General features: G+C 38.7%; 1 protein-coding gene across 1 annotated transcript; it reads left to right on the forward strand.

Moving 5' to 3' along the window:
• Nucleotides 1-3837: 3837 nt before the first annotated feature.
• Nucleotides 3838-5792, forward strand: LOC113693205 (senescence-specific cysteine protease SAG39-like). Its single transcript, XM_027211775.2, has 2 exons — nt 3838-4304; nt 5073-5792. Exons 1-2 carry the CDS (start codon nt 3878-3880, stop codon nt 5672-5674), a joined length of 1029 nt encoding a protein of 342 aa, XP_027067576.2. The 5' UTR covers nt 3838-3877; the 3' UTR covers nt 5675-5792.
• Nucleotides 5793-14797: the final 9005 nt, after the last annotated feature.

Below are 14797 nucleotides of genomic sequence, written 5' to 3' on the forward strand. Positions count from 1 at the left end.
GTTTTCAATCATTATAAATGGGTCTTCGCATGGTTTCTTTAAGTCCTCGAGAGGACTTCGTCAGGGAGATCCATTATCACCTGCGCTATTCATTATAGGAGCTGAGGTGTTGTCTAGAGGATTGAATAACCTTGTCGTACAATCGGGTTTCGTGGGCTTCAAAGTTCCATATGGATGTCCGTCTATAACTCAATTGGTGTTCGCGAATGATGTTCTCATATTTGCAAACGGATCCTTTTTTTTTCTGAAAGCGATCATGCAGGTGTTATAAGCGTATCAAAGGTGTACGGGGCAGCTGATAAATGTGCAAAAAAGTTGTTACTTGGTCCATCAAACGGTGTCACTGGCGAGACGAAGGGTGATTGATCGTATCACTAAGTTTGCCTAGAAGTCTTTTTCGATACGTTATTTAGGGTTCCCGCTCTATTTTGGAAGGTGTAAATCATCATACTTTGGAGAAGTGTGTCAGTCTATTCTAGGGAGGATTTTGTCATGGAAATCAAGGTTGCTTTCCTTTGGAGGTAAGATAGTTTAATCAAGCATGTGTTGGCATCAATGCCAGTGCATCTGATGTCAGCTGATGTGATCCCGGGTACGATGTTTAGAACTATAGAAAAAGCTTCGACCTTCCTGTGGGGGTCATCACCCAACGAATCAAAGTTTCACTAGATAAGGTGGTCTCAGCTGTGCTATTTGGTGGATGAGGGGGGAGTTGGTTTCCAGAGACTACGGGATGTATACACAGCCTTTTCTTGCAAGCTTTGGTGGAATTTCCGAACAGGATCGTCGTTGTGGGCGACATTCATGAAAGCAAAGTACTGCAGACGGCTCCATCCTTGTCAGGTAGAACTCAGAACAACGGACTCGGCAGTCTAGTGGAGGATGGTAAATGTGAGCCAACAAGTGGAGCTCTCAATGTTATGGGTTGCCAAAGAAGGGGCGTGTCATTTTTGGTATGATAACTGGTTGGGATGTGGTGCATTGTTCTTACAAATGCCGGTTAACCAAGATTTGTCGTTCCGTAATTTCATTATCAATGGTCACTGGGATGTGAATCTCTTATGTCATGCACTACCAAGGGAGAATGTGTTCTCCATTTTAGAGCACCCCATCCTAGAAGAAGGGAGTGAAGTCGAAGTCATTTGGATGCCCACGACATCTGGAAAATTCTCCCTACATTCGGCTTTCGGGGACATTAGGCAGGCCCGAAACAAGTTGATGGTGTATGCATTGATTTGACATCCTCGAATTCCTATGAAAGTTTCATTTTTCATGTTCAGATTGTTGCGGGGGAGAATACCGGTACCAGATAGGATATGTAAACTTGGTTTTCACTTACCCTTCAAGTGTTTTTGCTGTCCTTCGGCATCTAAGGAGTCTATCGAGCATTTATTCTCCAACGGCCACACAGCGTTTGTAGTTTGGAGTTATTTTGGAAGTTTATGTGGATTGAGTCCAGGGTATTCTTTGCAGTCCCGAATAGTAGGGTGGTGGTTGCGGTCATATGATTCTGAGCTACGACGGCTTATGGGCCGAATTCTTCCTACTGTAATTTCCTGGCAGATTTGGAAGGCAAGGAATAAAGCAATGTTTGAGGGTGTTCAGATGTGGGCATCTGCAATTTGCCATGCCATTTTCTTGGAAATCCAATCCATGGTGGGGATTCATTTCAAACAAGCGTTTCGATTGCAGTCATTTCGGCAGTTGTATGATTTGCCGAATTTGAATATTGGTAGGGTTACATACAAAGCTGTTCGTTGGGAGACAAAGGAGCCAGGGCTGTTCATACTTAATACGGATGGCTGTGCTAAGGGTAATCCAGGAGTGGGTGGAGGTGGTGGCGTTCTACGAGATTCAACTGGCTTACCACTCTTTGCCTTTTCGGCCTATCTTGGAGAAACTACAAGTCTCCATGCAGAGGTTCGGGCCCTCCTCATTGGTCTTCAAACGTGTATACAAAGGGGATTTGGAAATATATGTGTGCAATCGGATTCATTGGTCTTAGTTGGAATCATTCATCGTCAAATTCAGTGTCCATGGCAAATTCGAAGGGAGGTCAGGCAGATTTGGCATTTCGTGGAAGATCCGGCTCAGTTTTCACACTATTATCGGGAGGCTAACACAGTTGCTGATGCGTTGTCCAATGTGGGTGTATCTCATCCAGAGCAACAAGTCAAGATATATGATAGCTTTTGTACGTTCCCAAGGCTGGTTCGTGGGACAATACGCCTAGACAGATTAGGGATGCCTTCAATTCGGAAAATTAGGCATATGTAAAAGGAATATCTTTGTTTGTTATTGTTTTTCCATGAATAAAAAGGGGCTATTATAAAAAAAATGTTATTGCTAGACAGCAAAATATTGGTCAATATCTTAATTGGACTTGTCTAACGTTTTCATTTATATTTAAATTCCCTCTCATGGGTAACTCAACGAATGCTTTCCAATATAAATGTTTCTTGAGCCCGACTATATATATGGTTTCATGTAAAGTAGAAATTTGGGCAAAATACGCTTTATCGCCTATGGTTTAGTAATTTTTTACATAACTCTCATATAGTTTTAAAAATCTATATATAACCTCTCATATTTTGGATTAAAGTGTCAAAGTGATGGAAATGATCATTTGTAATGTAACACGTAGAAATATCGAAATTACCCTTGTTTAGAAATTAAAATGGATGAAATGACCAAAATATATAAACATAATATGCATGACACTCTGGCCCCGTATAGTTTTATATTTTACCATATAAACCCCTTATGATTTAGTGTTTACCATATAACCCCTTTATGGTTTTCAAAAAATATATATAATCCCCTATGGTTAATAAATAATTTTTAACTTTACATAGGGATACTTTTGATATTTTAGTTGACTCCGTTATGGAATACAAATTCCGTCATTTTGATACTTTAATCCAAATCATGAGGGGATTATGTATAACTTTTGAAACCATAGGGGGTTATGTAAAAAAGCGCTAAACCACTGGGAGATAAATAGTATTTTGTCTTGGAAATTTAATGAAAAATAGTCTCTGTGATGTTGTTAGTTGAAATACCAATATTGTCCTTAATTAAATACTAAATCGAACAATGGTCTAACCATATTGTACAAAATCATAGGAAAGTTATGTGGATAAACATAAAAATTACAATGAAATAAAGTGCATATTCATGAAAATTATAAGGAGTTAAGTGGATATTATGAACTATAGGGAGTTATATAGCTACTTTAAAACTTTAAGGGGGTGATGTGGCATTATGCAAAACTATAGGAGGTTTATACATAATTTACCCTTCTTTTCCATGAAATTTGGTGAGGTTTTTCGTTTGAATATTTGATAAGCACTGAGGCTAGATGTCAGTATTCTTATGCCATATATAAGATCCTATATTCTTAGTCTTATGAAGTTGCAGTTCAGTATTTAATGTCCAAAATGTTAGGAAAGAACCATAAGAAGAAGACAAATAAAGCCAGCAGATATTGTGTGCAACGCAATGGAGCAACGTTTACGCCATTGAGCTTCGACGTCCATTTCATGCATAACTCGCCGGGATCTCTAGGGAGTTCATTTTCTGTCCAAATAGTTCAAAGTTAAAAGAAAACCATGGTGAAACCATATAAAATGAAATGTCCATAAATACCTATTTTTCAGAATGGGAGCAACGTTTACGCCATTGAGCTTCGACGTCCATTTCATGCATAACTTGCCGGGGTCTCTCGGGAGTTCATTTTCTGTTCAAATAGTTCAAAGTTAAAAGAAAACCATAGTGAAACCATATAAAATGAAATGTCTATAAATACCTATTTTTCACGATGGGATGCAGCGCCACTTCTCATTCACATAATTTAGATATTTTCAGTCCATAAACAATGGCTTTGAGATTTAGCTGGAAGCTTAGTCTGACTGCATTCTTAATGCTGGCAATGATGGCTTCTCAAGCCACATCGCGCAGCTTGAATGAAGGCTCAATGACTGAAAAACACGAGCAATGGATGGCTCAGCATGGACGCGTATACAAGGATGACGCAGAGAAGGCGGATAGATATAAGATATTCAAGGAAAATGTGAATTTCATAGCGTCTTTCAACAAAGCTGGAAATCGACCTTACAAGTTAGACATCAACCAATTTGCAGATTTGACAAATGAAGAATTCAGGGCAGCTCGAAATAAATACAAACCATGGAAAGTGTGCGAATCAAAATCATTTATGTATGAAAATGTCAGTGCAGTTCCAGCAAGTATGGACTGGAGAAAGAAAGGAGCTGTTACAGGAGTCAAGGATCAAGGCCAATGCGGTAAGTCTGATAAATTTATTATCTTAGTAATTTACTAATTTTTTTTAGCCAAAACTGTAACTTTCATTGATATGGGACAGGTAAATTCGTACACAAGATAGAATATCTCATTTTACGTGTTAAACTAACTACCACAGGAGCCTATGTCGGACCATTACACAAACAAAACACTGTGAACGGGATATTCCATTCCAAAGCCAATTTCCAGCTTTCATGAGACTTTGGGATCTTTCCCCATGCAAGAGCCACATGCGTAATCTCCTCTACTATAGCTTCCTTGATGCTATCTGCCAAATCTGAGGCAGGCCTGAATATAGCAGCACTACGTGCCCTCCAAATATGATAAATCACCACAGAAGAAACAAGCTTTTTGAACTGCTGCACGAATGTCTCACCAGTCCAATGTTTGAATACCCACTGAAGCTCCTCCTCTAGCGTACTGATCCCTCTAAATGTCAAACACATTCTCTGAGCTTTTTTCCAAATCTTGGATGAAGTTTTGCACATAAAAAACAGACGATCAACGCTCTTTTCAGCTGCAGAGCATAGTACACATTCACTTGACTCCACTGCCATACCCCAATTCTTTAATCTGTCTGGAGTATTCAACTTTCTTTTACATACTAGCCACAATATAAATGCAAATCTGGGAATAATAATTAGTAATTTACTAATTATTATTGATTCTGCTCCTTTTTTTTTTTTTTTTTTTTTTGAGCTATACTTTTTAAGCTAAGTCATTGGCAATAAAATCTTTTGAAAATCCAGGATGCTGCTGGGCATTTTCAGCTGTTGCAGCCATGGAAGGAATCAACCAACTCACAACTGGTAAGTTGATCTCATTATCTGAGCAAGAGCTTGTTGATTGTGACACTGCTGGTGAAGATGAAGGCTGCGGTGGAGGACTCATGGACGATGCATTCAAGTTCATCATCAAGAACAAAGGCCTTACAACCGAAACAAATTACCCATATCAAGGAACTGATGGAACTTGCAATGCAAACAAGGAAGCTAACCATGCTGCAAAGATTACAGGTTACGAAGATGTCCCTGCAAATAGTGAGGCTGCACTTCTGAAGGCTGTGGCCAACCAACCTGTGTCAGTTGCCATTGATGCTAGTGGATCAGCATTCCAGTTCTACTCAAGCGGTGTTTTTACAGGCGATTGTGGGACTGAATTGGACCATGGTGTCACAGCAGTTGGTTATGGTACGAGTACTGATGGCACCAAGTATTGGCTAGTGAAGAATTCTTGGGGAACCAGTTGGGGTGAGAATGGATACATCAGAATGCAGAGAGACATTGATGCCAAGGAAGGACTTTGTGGCATTGCCATGCAAGCTTCTTACCCTACCGGTCTAAAATGTTGAAATAATGGATGAAGCTTTCTTTCGACAAGACGACAACAATGTTTGGATTCTTTGGAAATTTCAAATGTGTCTTGTCTTATCAATTGTGCTATATATAATATCAACATTGTTGCCATTATGTACATGAAAATATGTATTTAAAGATTCAAAGAATGTTTTATTTGAAAAAAATGTAATGATCACGAGAAGAAGTTATCCTTAACAAAACACATATGACATGATACGTACTAGAATTAACAAAGCTGTCTAGTACTAGCACTCCGTAGGATAAAAGGGAATCAAAACCTGGATCATAAGTGTTTAAAGAAAGAAATCTTGAGACCCTGATGGAACCTTGTTGATTCATGTGGATTGATCTCCATTAATTTTGGACTCAAGTTATAAAAAAAAGCTCTAAAACAAATGTAAACTTCACTATTGCACAGAGTTCATTAGAATATGGACTGAAAATAAAATAACAAAACTATAGGTAAGACTTAAGAGTTTTCATAATACAATCATACATATGAAAATGATTCCCTTAAATTGTTTAAAGGTAATTGTTTCTATAGCACAAGGTCTCTTTCATTCGTATACTTGTTATACTTTTGATCTAAAGTTTCTTCTCCACAATTTATATATAGAGAGGTTGAAAAATATTTGAGCTGCCTTTGCTTTGCATGTTTTTAAGCTAAATTACATTTTGGTTCTGTTTTATTTGATTCTATAGGTATACTGTTTATCTACTCAGGGTCAAGATCAAGAGGATCAATACTTAAAAAGTTGATTGTTTGTGGAACTATCCGATTGTCAATCAGGAAAGATTTCGAGCAGTTTCATTTTATATGTTTTTCTTTTAATTTTTTTAATTTTTGATAGGGAAAAATGCACTTTTCATCCTCAAAATTTGGGGGGTTGACCAATTTTATCCTCAAAGTTTAACCCCAAACACATTTCATCCTCAAAGTTCCGTAATTTTGACCAATTAAGGACAATTGATGGGAATTGGAGGACAAATCAAATATTGGGACGGAACTTTGCACGTGAGAAGCACAATTCGTTAGATCCAACTTTATACCCAACATAAGCGGGTCAAACCGAATGGAGCCACTTTTTCTAACGGACAAAAATGCACAAAATAGCAAAAGGAAAAAAGCTTTTGTCTTCTCCTTTCTTCTCGGTTCTCAGTCCTACAAATTTTTTTGGCCAATCGTTTCATCCACTTTTCGAGCATCTGCTGGCAAGAAGGAGGGCATAGACGGCATTCGTGGAGCATTTTAGGTGAAGAAAAAAATGGCATTGCGGAAGAAAGAGCTCCACATTTGTCCACCCCCAAATTACGGTATTTATACCCAAAATCAACAACTACATTGCATAAAGATATGTGTTTTTTTGGAGAAGGAAACCTGATATATGGTCCCTTGTGTTTGTACTTTTTTCCCACTACAATTTACGGCTATTTCTTTCCAGATCTGGCCATTTGCATGAGGTATAAATAAATCAAAAAATTTGTCTTGGTTTGATTATTATAGTGTGAATGTGGTCCCTTATGTCTGATGATAGTTGCCGCTTGACTATAAATTTGTGGTGAGAGTGATTAATAAACAATAATACTTGGTATATTTTGCCGGCCATGTGTATCTGGCCATGTGTATGGAAAAAGTGAAAGTGGTCCTTGTTTGGTAGTTGTTGTGTGGGACAGTTTGTTGTGCTGAAATGATGAAGCTTTTTTTTTTTTCCTGAAGAGTCTGATCTATATTATTTTCTTTAACCAGAAATGGGCAGCACATTTATTACATTAAGATGTCACCATGGAGGCCTTATTTCATATACTCCTGATCCCTATTACGAAGGTGGAGATTTGTGTGTTTTTGACTATGTTGAGAGTATAGGTCTAAGTGTTTTCGAAGTAGATAGATTAACGGAGAGTGCTGGTGTATATGGTCATAAGGTGTACTATGGTTGGGAAAATAACACCTTTAGGAGGATAGACAGCAGTAGGGAGTTGAATGGTTATGTTAAGGGGGAGGTTGGACCAACTAAGGAAGTTAACTTATATCTTGAAGTATCTTTTCATGAAATTCTAGTGTAACAACTTGGTTATGATCCGTATGAGGTAGATGAGACAAAAAATGAACTCCAAAATGGTGATGGTAACAATAATATTAGGGATGAAAGTCAAGGAAGGTGTGCTGCTAATAATTGTGATAATGATTCCAACACAAGTGATGAGACTTTTTTTTCAGCTATTGATTCAGATTATGAAATAGGTGATGATGCTGATGATGGTATATTTCATGATAATGTTGACAAAAATGATGAATGGTCGGGAGTAGACAGTCACAGGAAAGAAAATGTGGTTCCTGATCCTTTGAATGAAACAGAGAAAGTTCCTGATTCTAATGAAACAGAACAGGTTCCTGATTCTGAATCTGATTTTGAAAGCATTCATGAGTCTGATGATGAAGAGTCCAAATTGAGGTCGTACTTTTAATCCTAAGCATATTGACAATCCAAAATTAGAGCTGTACATGTGAGGACTCGCAAATTTCTTATATTTTTCTTAAAAAAAATACCTTTTTATTTCGAAATTATTCATTTATTATAGCCCTACTACCCAATCATTTCCCAATAAGTGCAAATGAACCTAGAAAGTAGGGTTTTACTCTTCGTTTTCAAGATTGGAGCAAATTAGGGTTTTCGCGATTTTCCGCCGGATGATTTTTCGGTACGGAGAAAGGATCAAATTTGGTAATTAAAAGTGACTTTTAAGTGAGAAATAATATGTGATTAGGAGCAATGATAAAAAGTTAGTGATTGGGAAGAAAAAACCCTAGTACGTGTGTTTTAAAGAAAAACGGCGCAAACCAACGGGTACCGCGCACTACCGATTGAACGCACCACTTGACCACCACTTTCTTGCCACATGAGCTCATTAATATTTGAGCAAAATATCCCCTCATTTCCAGCTGCCTTTGACCGAAATTTGTGGCCAAAAATGCAAGGGAGAGAGAGAAAAATTTGCATGGCTTTGGTGGTGTCAAGTGTCACCACCTCATGGCTCCTTGATTAATTTTTTTTTCTTGCCTTTTATCCTTCATTTCAGCCATCTTTCTTCTTCATTTTTTCTAGTCTGGCCGAGCTTGAGAGAGAGAGAGAGAGAGAGCAAGAGAAACAACTTCAATCCATCTTGATTTGCACCATCTAAGTGAGGAACCAACATTCTAAACCGATTAAAGAGTGAGTTGTGAGCTTGAGAAGCTAGGGGAACCAAGAATTCCAAGAGGAGGTGGAGTATCACTCTTACAAACTTCATTTGTTGAGGTACAAGGCTAAACCATGGCTTTGGTTCTTTTATTCTGGTTTAAGTTGTTATATAATACTTGTTTTGGTTGGATTAGTGGTGATACAAGTTGTTATGATGATTTAAAGGTGATATATGTGAGTTAGGGTTTGAGGTACTTGCTGCCTATGCTTGCTATATGGATGAGATATGTGGTATCTAAGCTTATATAAGTGGTTTTAGTGATGATTAGAGCAAGAAATCAAGAAAGGTTGCATTGAAAACAAAAATTTCAGATTTCTGGAAAAATTTCCCCTCTTTCTGTCCGGTTTGATTGCATCATGTTAGAGGCCGAATTAGCCTCAGGTTAAAACATGAAAGTTGTATAGAATAGTATTTTATATTGCCTACAAAATTTCAGCTCAATCGGAGCAACGTAGCCTGTGAAAAGACCAAAATACCCTCGCTGTTCTAGGTTACATTCTAGAGTTCCGCGTGGACAGTTTAGTCTATTTGGTTGTGTTTATTCACTATAATCCGTTTGGATTTAGCCATTTTCCAAAACATTAAAGTTTTAGTACCCTGTCTTAGCTTTTCAACGCCACTAAGAACGTCTTAAACAGACCTCAGTAGACTGAGATATGGTCATTTGAATGCAGTACAGTTGATTAGCCGAATAGTTGGAACCAGGTTATATGAATTGGGAATTTGATTAGGTTACACTGGAATTTTGGCTAAGTGCTCTTCATGAAAATTTTAGGCCTTCGTCTTAGCTTCGAATTGGTATAAGTTTCACCTCAATCCGAGAAGCGTAGCCTCGGATGTGCCAATTCCGTAAAAACCCGTCGAAACTGTCTTTTGTAAACTTCATTTCCGCACTTGATATTAGCTTAATTTTTGTTCTTGTATTGTCTTGAGCCTATGGAATGGCTATTGAAATGAAATTTTGTTATGGATAACCTTCGGTTTGATTGAGTAAAAGGATGAAGCCATAAATGGCTGGAAATTAGGAAAATACAAAAGGGCATGCTGCCCAAATTTTCGCTCGAGGACTAAGTTTCTATTTGACTTGGTATACATACGTTTGGTCTATGAAACCCTAGTTATTTTTGTCCACGGGTCCAAATATCCTCGTTTCACTTTAAAGTCTTTTTGTATGATCTACTCAATAATTGTCGAGTTTCTTTGATTGCACCTAATTGTTGTGCTAGATGATTTGTAATATTCTTTCTCGTTTAATTTAGGTTTTCTTGGTGACTGAGGATAATATCCGGAAGGATATTTTACCCGTTGTTTTGCGTACATAGGCGAGTGTTTCTTGTTTGTTATATTCTCCATGACTTCATGACTTGTTGTTGTTGTTTGATGATGTGTTAAGTGTTTTCAAGGATTTCTAAAACGAATTTTCTAGGCGAGCGTGTACTTTATCGCGCTCGACCTAAATGAAATGTGAAATTTTCAATGATTTAACGATTGAAACATTAGTTGCGCATGATGTAAACCTTTTGGCTGAATTGGGCCCTGCCCTTCGTTACCGATCGACTCGAGCCAGAAGCGGACTCGGTCAGGCGATATGGTGACCCTGGGTGAATTTAGTATACTCGAGTATTACCTTGTAGTTCGCCCACGTCCGGATGAGTGGAGTCCGGCCAACGTCCGGATGGGTGGAGTCCGGTCAACGTTCGGAAGAGGATGAATGAACGAACGAAGCACGAGGGTTTTACTTCTCAAAAAGGAAATTTTCAAATAATTGGAGGAATAAGGGGAAATGTCAGGGGAACGAACGAACGAACGAATAGCTTCATGTGAGCCCGTATCCTTTTAATGAATGTGTTACTATCGCTTTCCATTGTAAAAATTTCTTGAATTATTGATACTCCATGTTTAATGTATTGAATTGACTATCTGACTATGTGTTCGGAACCTCACTGAGCTTTTAACTCACCCCTTTAGTTTTGTTTTCCTTAACAGGGGACGGCGAGCAGGATGATAGCATAGACTAACCTAGTCTAGTTCTTTTGTTTTTTGTTTTTTTTTTTATAATGGTTCTCGCCCTAGTGCTTAGCACGGGCTGGACGTATGAAGGATTAAGAACCTTTGTATATTCGATCTTTATACTCCCTTTTGGGATGGCAATGTATATAAGTTTCGCTTTACGTTTGGATCGCTGCCCTATTTATTCTTGTGATTTATTCCGATTTTAATTGAGAACTGTAGTGAACGACTGAGTCCCAGCGAGAGTTGGGCAGGTGACCCGCCGAACCCTGGGGTACGCCCTAGGGAGAGGTGTGGCCGTCACAGGTAGTATCAGAGCTTAGGTTTCAGATCTCTGTAGTGTATCCTAGGCTTGAAGTTTAGGATGCCGGACTGTGGGATTTGATTTGACTTGAAAGTTAAGCGATTGAGGGATAAAACCTATAGCTGCTTTACGTGGTCTCTGCGCGGAGTGACCCTGGACTAAGTGGTGAATAAGTATGAGAGACTAAGTGAAGCTATGAATTGCGAATGTTATAGGCCTTAAATCTTTCTCATGGTATCTGAGAACCATAGATAGGTACGTTAGGTAGGAATTTTGATTGTAGATAGTTTACTCTTGGGACTGCAGCTCGAGATGTGAATTATCTTATTTCGGATTCTCGTGCCTGAGTACTCTAGAGTTGCGGCGCTGCTAAGTACTTGAAACTTGCAATTTGGGAACATGAACAGGCTTTGTCTGACTAGAATGAGCACAAGAGGTCAGGGACATCTAGTTTGGATAGTAAGTGACGTGAGAGATCGGACGGGTTGAGACTGGGACGACTTCACATTTTCCTTTTGATTTACCTGTATATTGTTACTACATGACGTTAGTATACCTGTGTGTACATGGTTATCTGTCCAACTTGATATATATTTGTGTATTTGCTTATCCATCTTCTTGATATGGCGTGTTATGTGCGTATATATTTATTTGTGTATTTGGAATGATAGAATTTGTTACTATAGTCAATTTACTGTGTTTATTTACTAAATTACATTTTGGGGAAAAAGAAAAGAAAAGAGAGAGGGAAAATATATATATGGACGGGAGACGTAGTCGTGGACGTGGAGCTAGTCGTGGCTGTGGGGCTAGGCAAGCTCAAGAACCAAGAGAAGAAAGAGAAACAGTGGCCGAGCAAGAACAGGGACCGAGGGTTGAGGCTGGAGATCAAATGGTGACGGTGATGCAACAAATGACAAATATCCTGGCACGACTGGTAGATCAACAAGGTCAAATGCCAGTGAATCAACCCCGGAATCCTGAGATCGGAGAGGATAAGGCTCTTGAGAGGTTCCAAAAGTTTCTACCTTCGAAATTTCAAGGAGGGCCTGATCCGGATATAACTGAGCAGTGGATGGAGGCAATGATTAATATCTTCGCGGCTTTGAATTACACGGAGCAAAGACAAATAAATTTTGCTGTATTTCAATTCGAAGGACCAGCCTGCGCGTGGTGGAATGTAATCAAGGCTAAGTGGGAAAGAGAACAGACGGTGTGGTCATGGGCGAACTTTGTAAGGGAATTTAACGAAAAGTATCTCCCACCTCTAGTCTAAGAAAGGAAAGAGAACGAATTTATTGGGTTGCGTCAGGGAACCCTAAGTGTGGCCGAATATGAGACCAAATTTACTAGACTGTTTAAATTCGCTTCCGAATTGGTGGTTACGGAGCCGAAAAATAAGACGATTCATACAAGGACTAAATTTGGAAATCCAGGAGGCATTAGTGGCAGTTCAAGTTAATACGTTTACAGAGGCTCTTAAGAAGGCCCAAAGAATTGAGGATGTGAAAGTCCAAGTAAAAACCTTTCAAACGCGGAAAAGAGATACATCCAGCAACATACCTGAGGAATCCGGAGAAGAGATAATGCTCTCCAAAGTGCAAAAATTGAACCATTCACCTCGCTTACCTTGGACATTAAGAACATTAGATGAAAGGTCCATGAAAGGAAGTCAAATCGGATTAAAGGACATTTCTCGAGAAGATCCAACAGTAGCTCCTCGATTGGCCTGTGGATACTGTGGAAAGGCAAATCACACTGAGAATGATTGCTGGCGGAAATGGGGAAAATGTTTGATTTGTGGGAGTAGCAATCATCAACTTAGCAATTGCCCGAAAAAACAGCCACGAGAGGGTAGTACTCAATAAGTGGAAGGAACCAAACTGAAACAAACTCATGAAAGAGGAAACCGAACAAAAGTATCGACACAAGTTTATGCCATAGATCAGCACCAAGTTCTGGGGTCCTCCGAGGCGACAGAAGGTATGAATTTCGAGGTTGAAATTCTTTTAAGGGGGAGAGAGTGTGAGGACTCGCAAATTTCATATATTTTTCTTTAAAAAAAATGCCTTTTTATTTAGAAATTATTCATTTATTATAGCCCTACTACCCAATCATTTCCCAATAAGTGCAAATGAATTTAGAAAGTAGGGTTTCACTCTTCGTTTTCAAGATTGGAGCAAATTAGTGTTTTCGCAATTTTTCGCCGGATGATTTCTCGGTACAGAGAAAGGATCAAATTTGGTAATTAAAAATGACTTTTAAGTGAGAAATAATATGTGATTAGGAGCAATGATAAAAAGTTAGTGATTGGGAAGAAAAAACCCTAGTACGTGTGTTTTAAAGAAAAACGGCGCGAACCAACGGGTACCGCGCATTACCGATTGAACGCACCACTTGACCACCACTTTCTTGCCACATGAACTCATTAATATTTGAGCAAAATATCCCCTCATTTCCAGCTGCCTTTGACCGAAATTTGTGGCCAAAAATGCAAGGGAGAGAGAGAAAAATTTGCATGGCTTTGGTGGTGCCAAGTGTCACCACCTCATGGCTCCTTGATTAATTTTTTTTCTTGCCTTTTATCCTTCATTTCAGCCATCTTTCTTCTTCATTTTTTCTAGTCTGGCCGAGTTTGGGAGAGAGAGAGTGAGAGCAAGAGAAACAACTTCAATCCATCTTGATTTGCACCATCCAAGTGAGGAACCAAAATTCTAAACCGATTAAAGAGTGAGTTGTGAGCTTGAGAAGCTAGGGGAACCAAGAATTCCAAGAGGAGGTGAAGTATCACTCTTACAAGCTTCATTTGTTGAGGTACACGGCTAAACCATGGCTTTGGTTCTTTTATTCTGGTTTAAGTTGTTATATAATACTTGTTTTGGTTGGATTAGTGGTGATACAAGTTGTTATGATGATTTAAAGGTGATATATGTGAGTTAGGGTTTGAGGTACTAGCTGCCTATGCTTGCTATATGGATGATATATGTGGTATCTAAACTTATATAAGTGGTTTTAGTGATGATTAGAGCAAGAAATCAAGAAAGGTTGCATTGAAAAAAAAAATTTCAGATTTCTGGAAAAATTTCCCCTCTTTCTGTCCGATTTGATTGCATCATGTTAGAGGCCGAATTAGCCTCAGGTTAAAACATGAAAGTTGTATAGAATAGTATTTTATATTGCCTACAAAATTTCAGCTCAATCGGAGCAACGTAGCTTGTGAAAAGACCAAAATACCCTCGCTGTTCTAGGTTACATTCCAGAGTTCCGCGTGGACAGTTTAGTCTATTTGGTTGTGTTTATTCACTATAATTCGTTTGGATTTAGCCATTTTCCAAAACATTAAAGTTTTAGTACCCTGTCTTAGCTTTTCAACGCCACTAAGAACGTCTTAAACAGACCTCAGTAGACTGAGATATGGTCATTTGAATGCAGTACGGTTGATTAGCCGAATGGTTGGAACCAGGTTATATGAATTGGGAATTTGATTAGGTTACACTGGAATTTTGACTAAGTGCTCTTCATGAAAATTTTAGGCCTTCGTCTTAGCTTCGAATTGGTATAA

This window comes from Coffea arabica, chromosome 6c (genome assembly GCF_036785885.1).
Source record: "Coffea arabica cultivar ET-39 chromosome 6c, Coffea Arabica ET-39 HiFi, whole genome shotgun sequence".
NCBI classification, from domain to species: domain Eukaryota; kingdom Viridiplantae; phylum Streptophyta; class Magnoliopsida; order Gentianales; family Rubiaceae; genus Coffea; species Coffea arabica.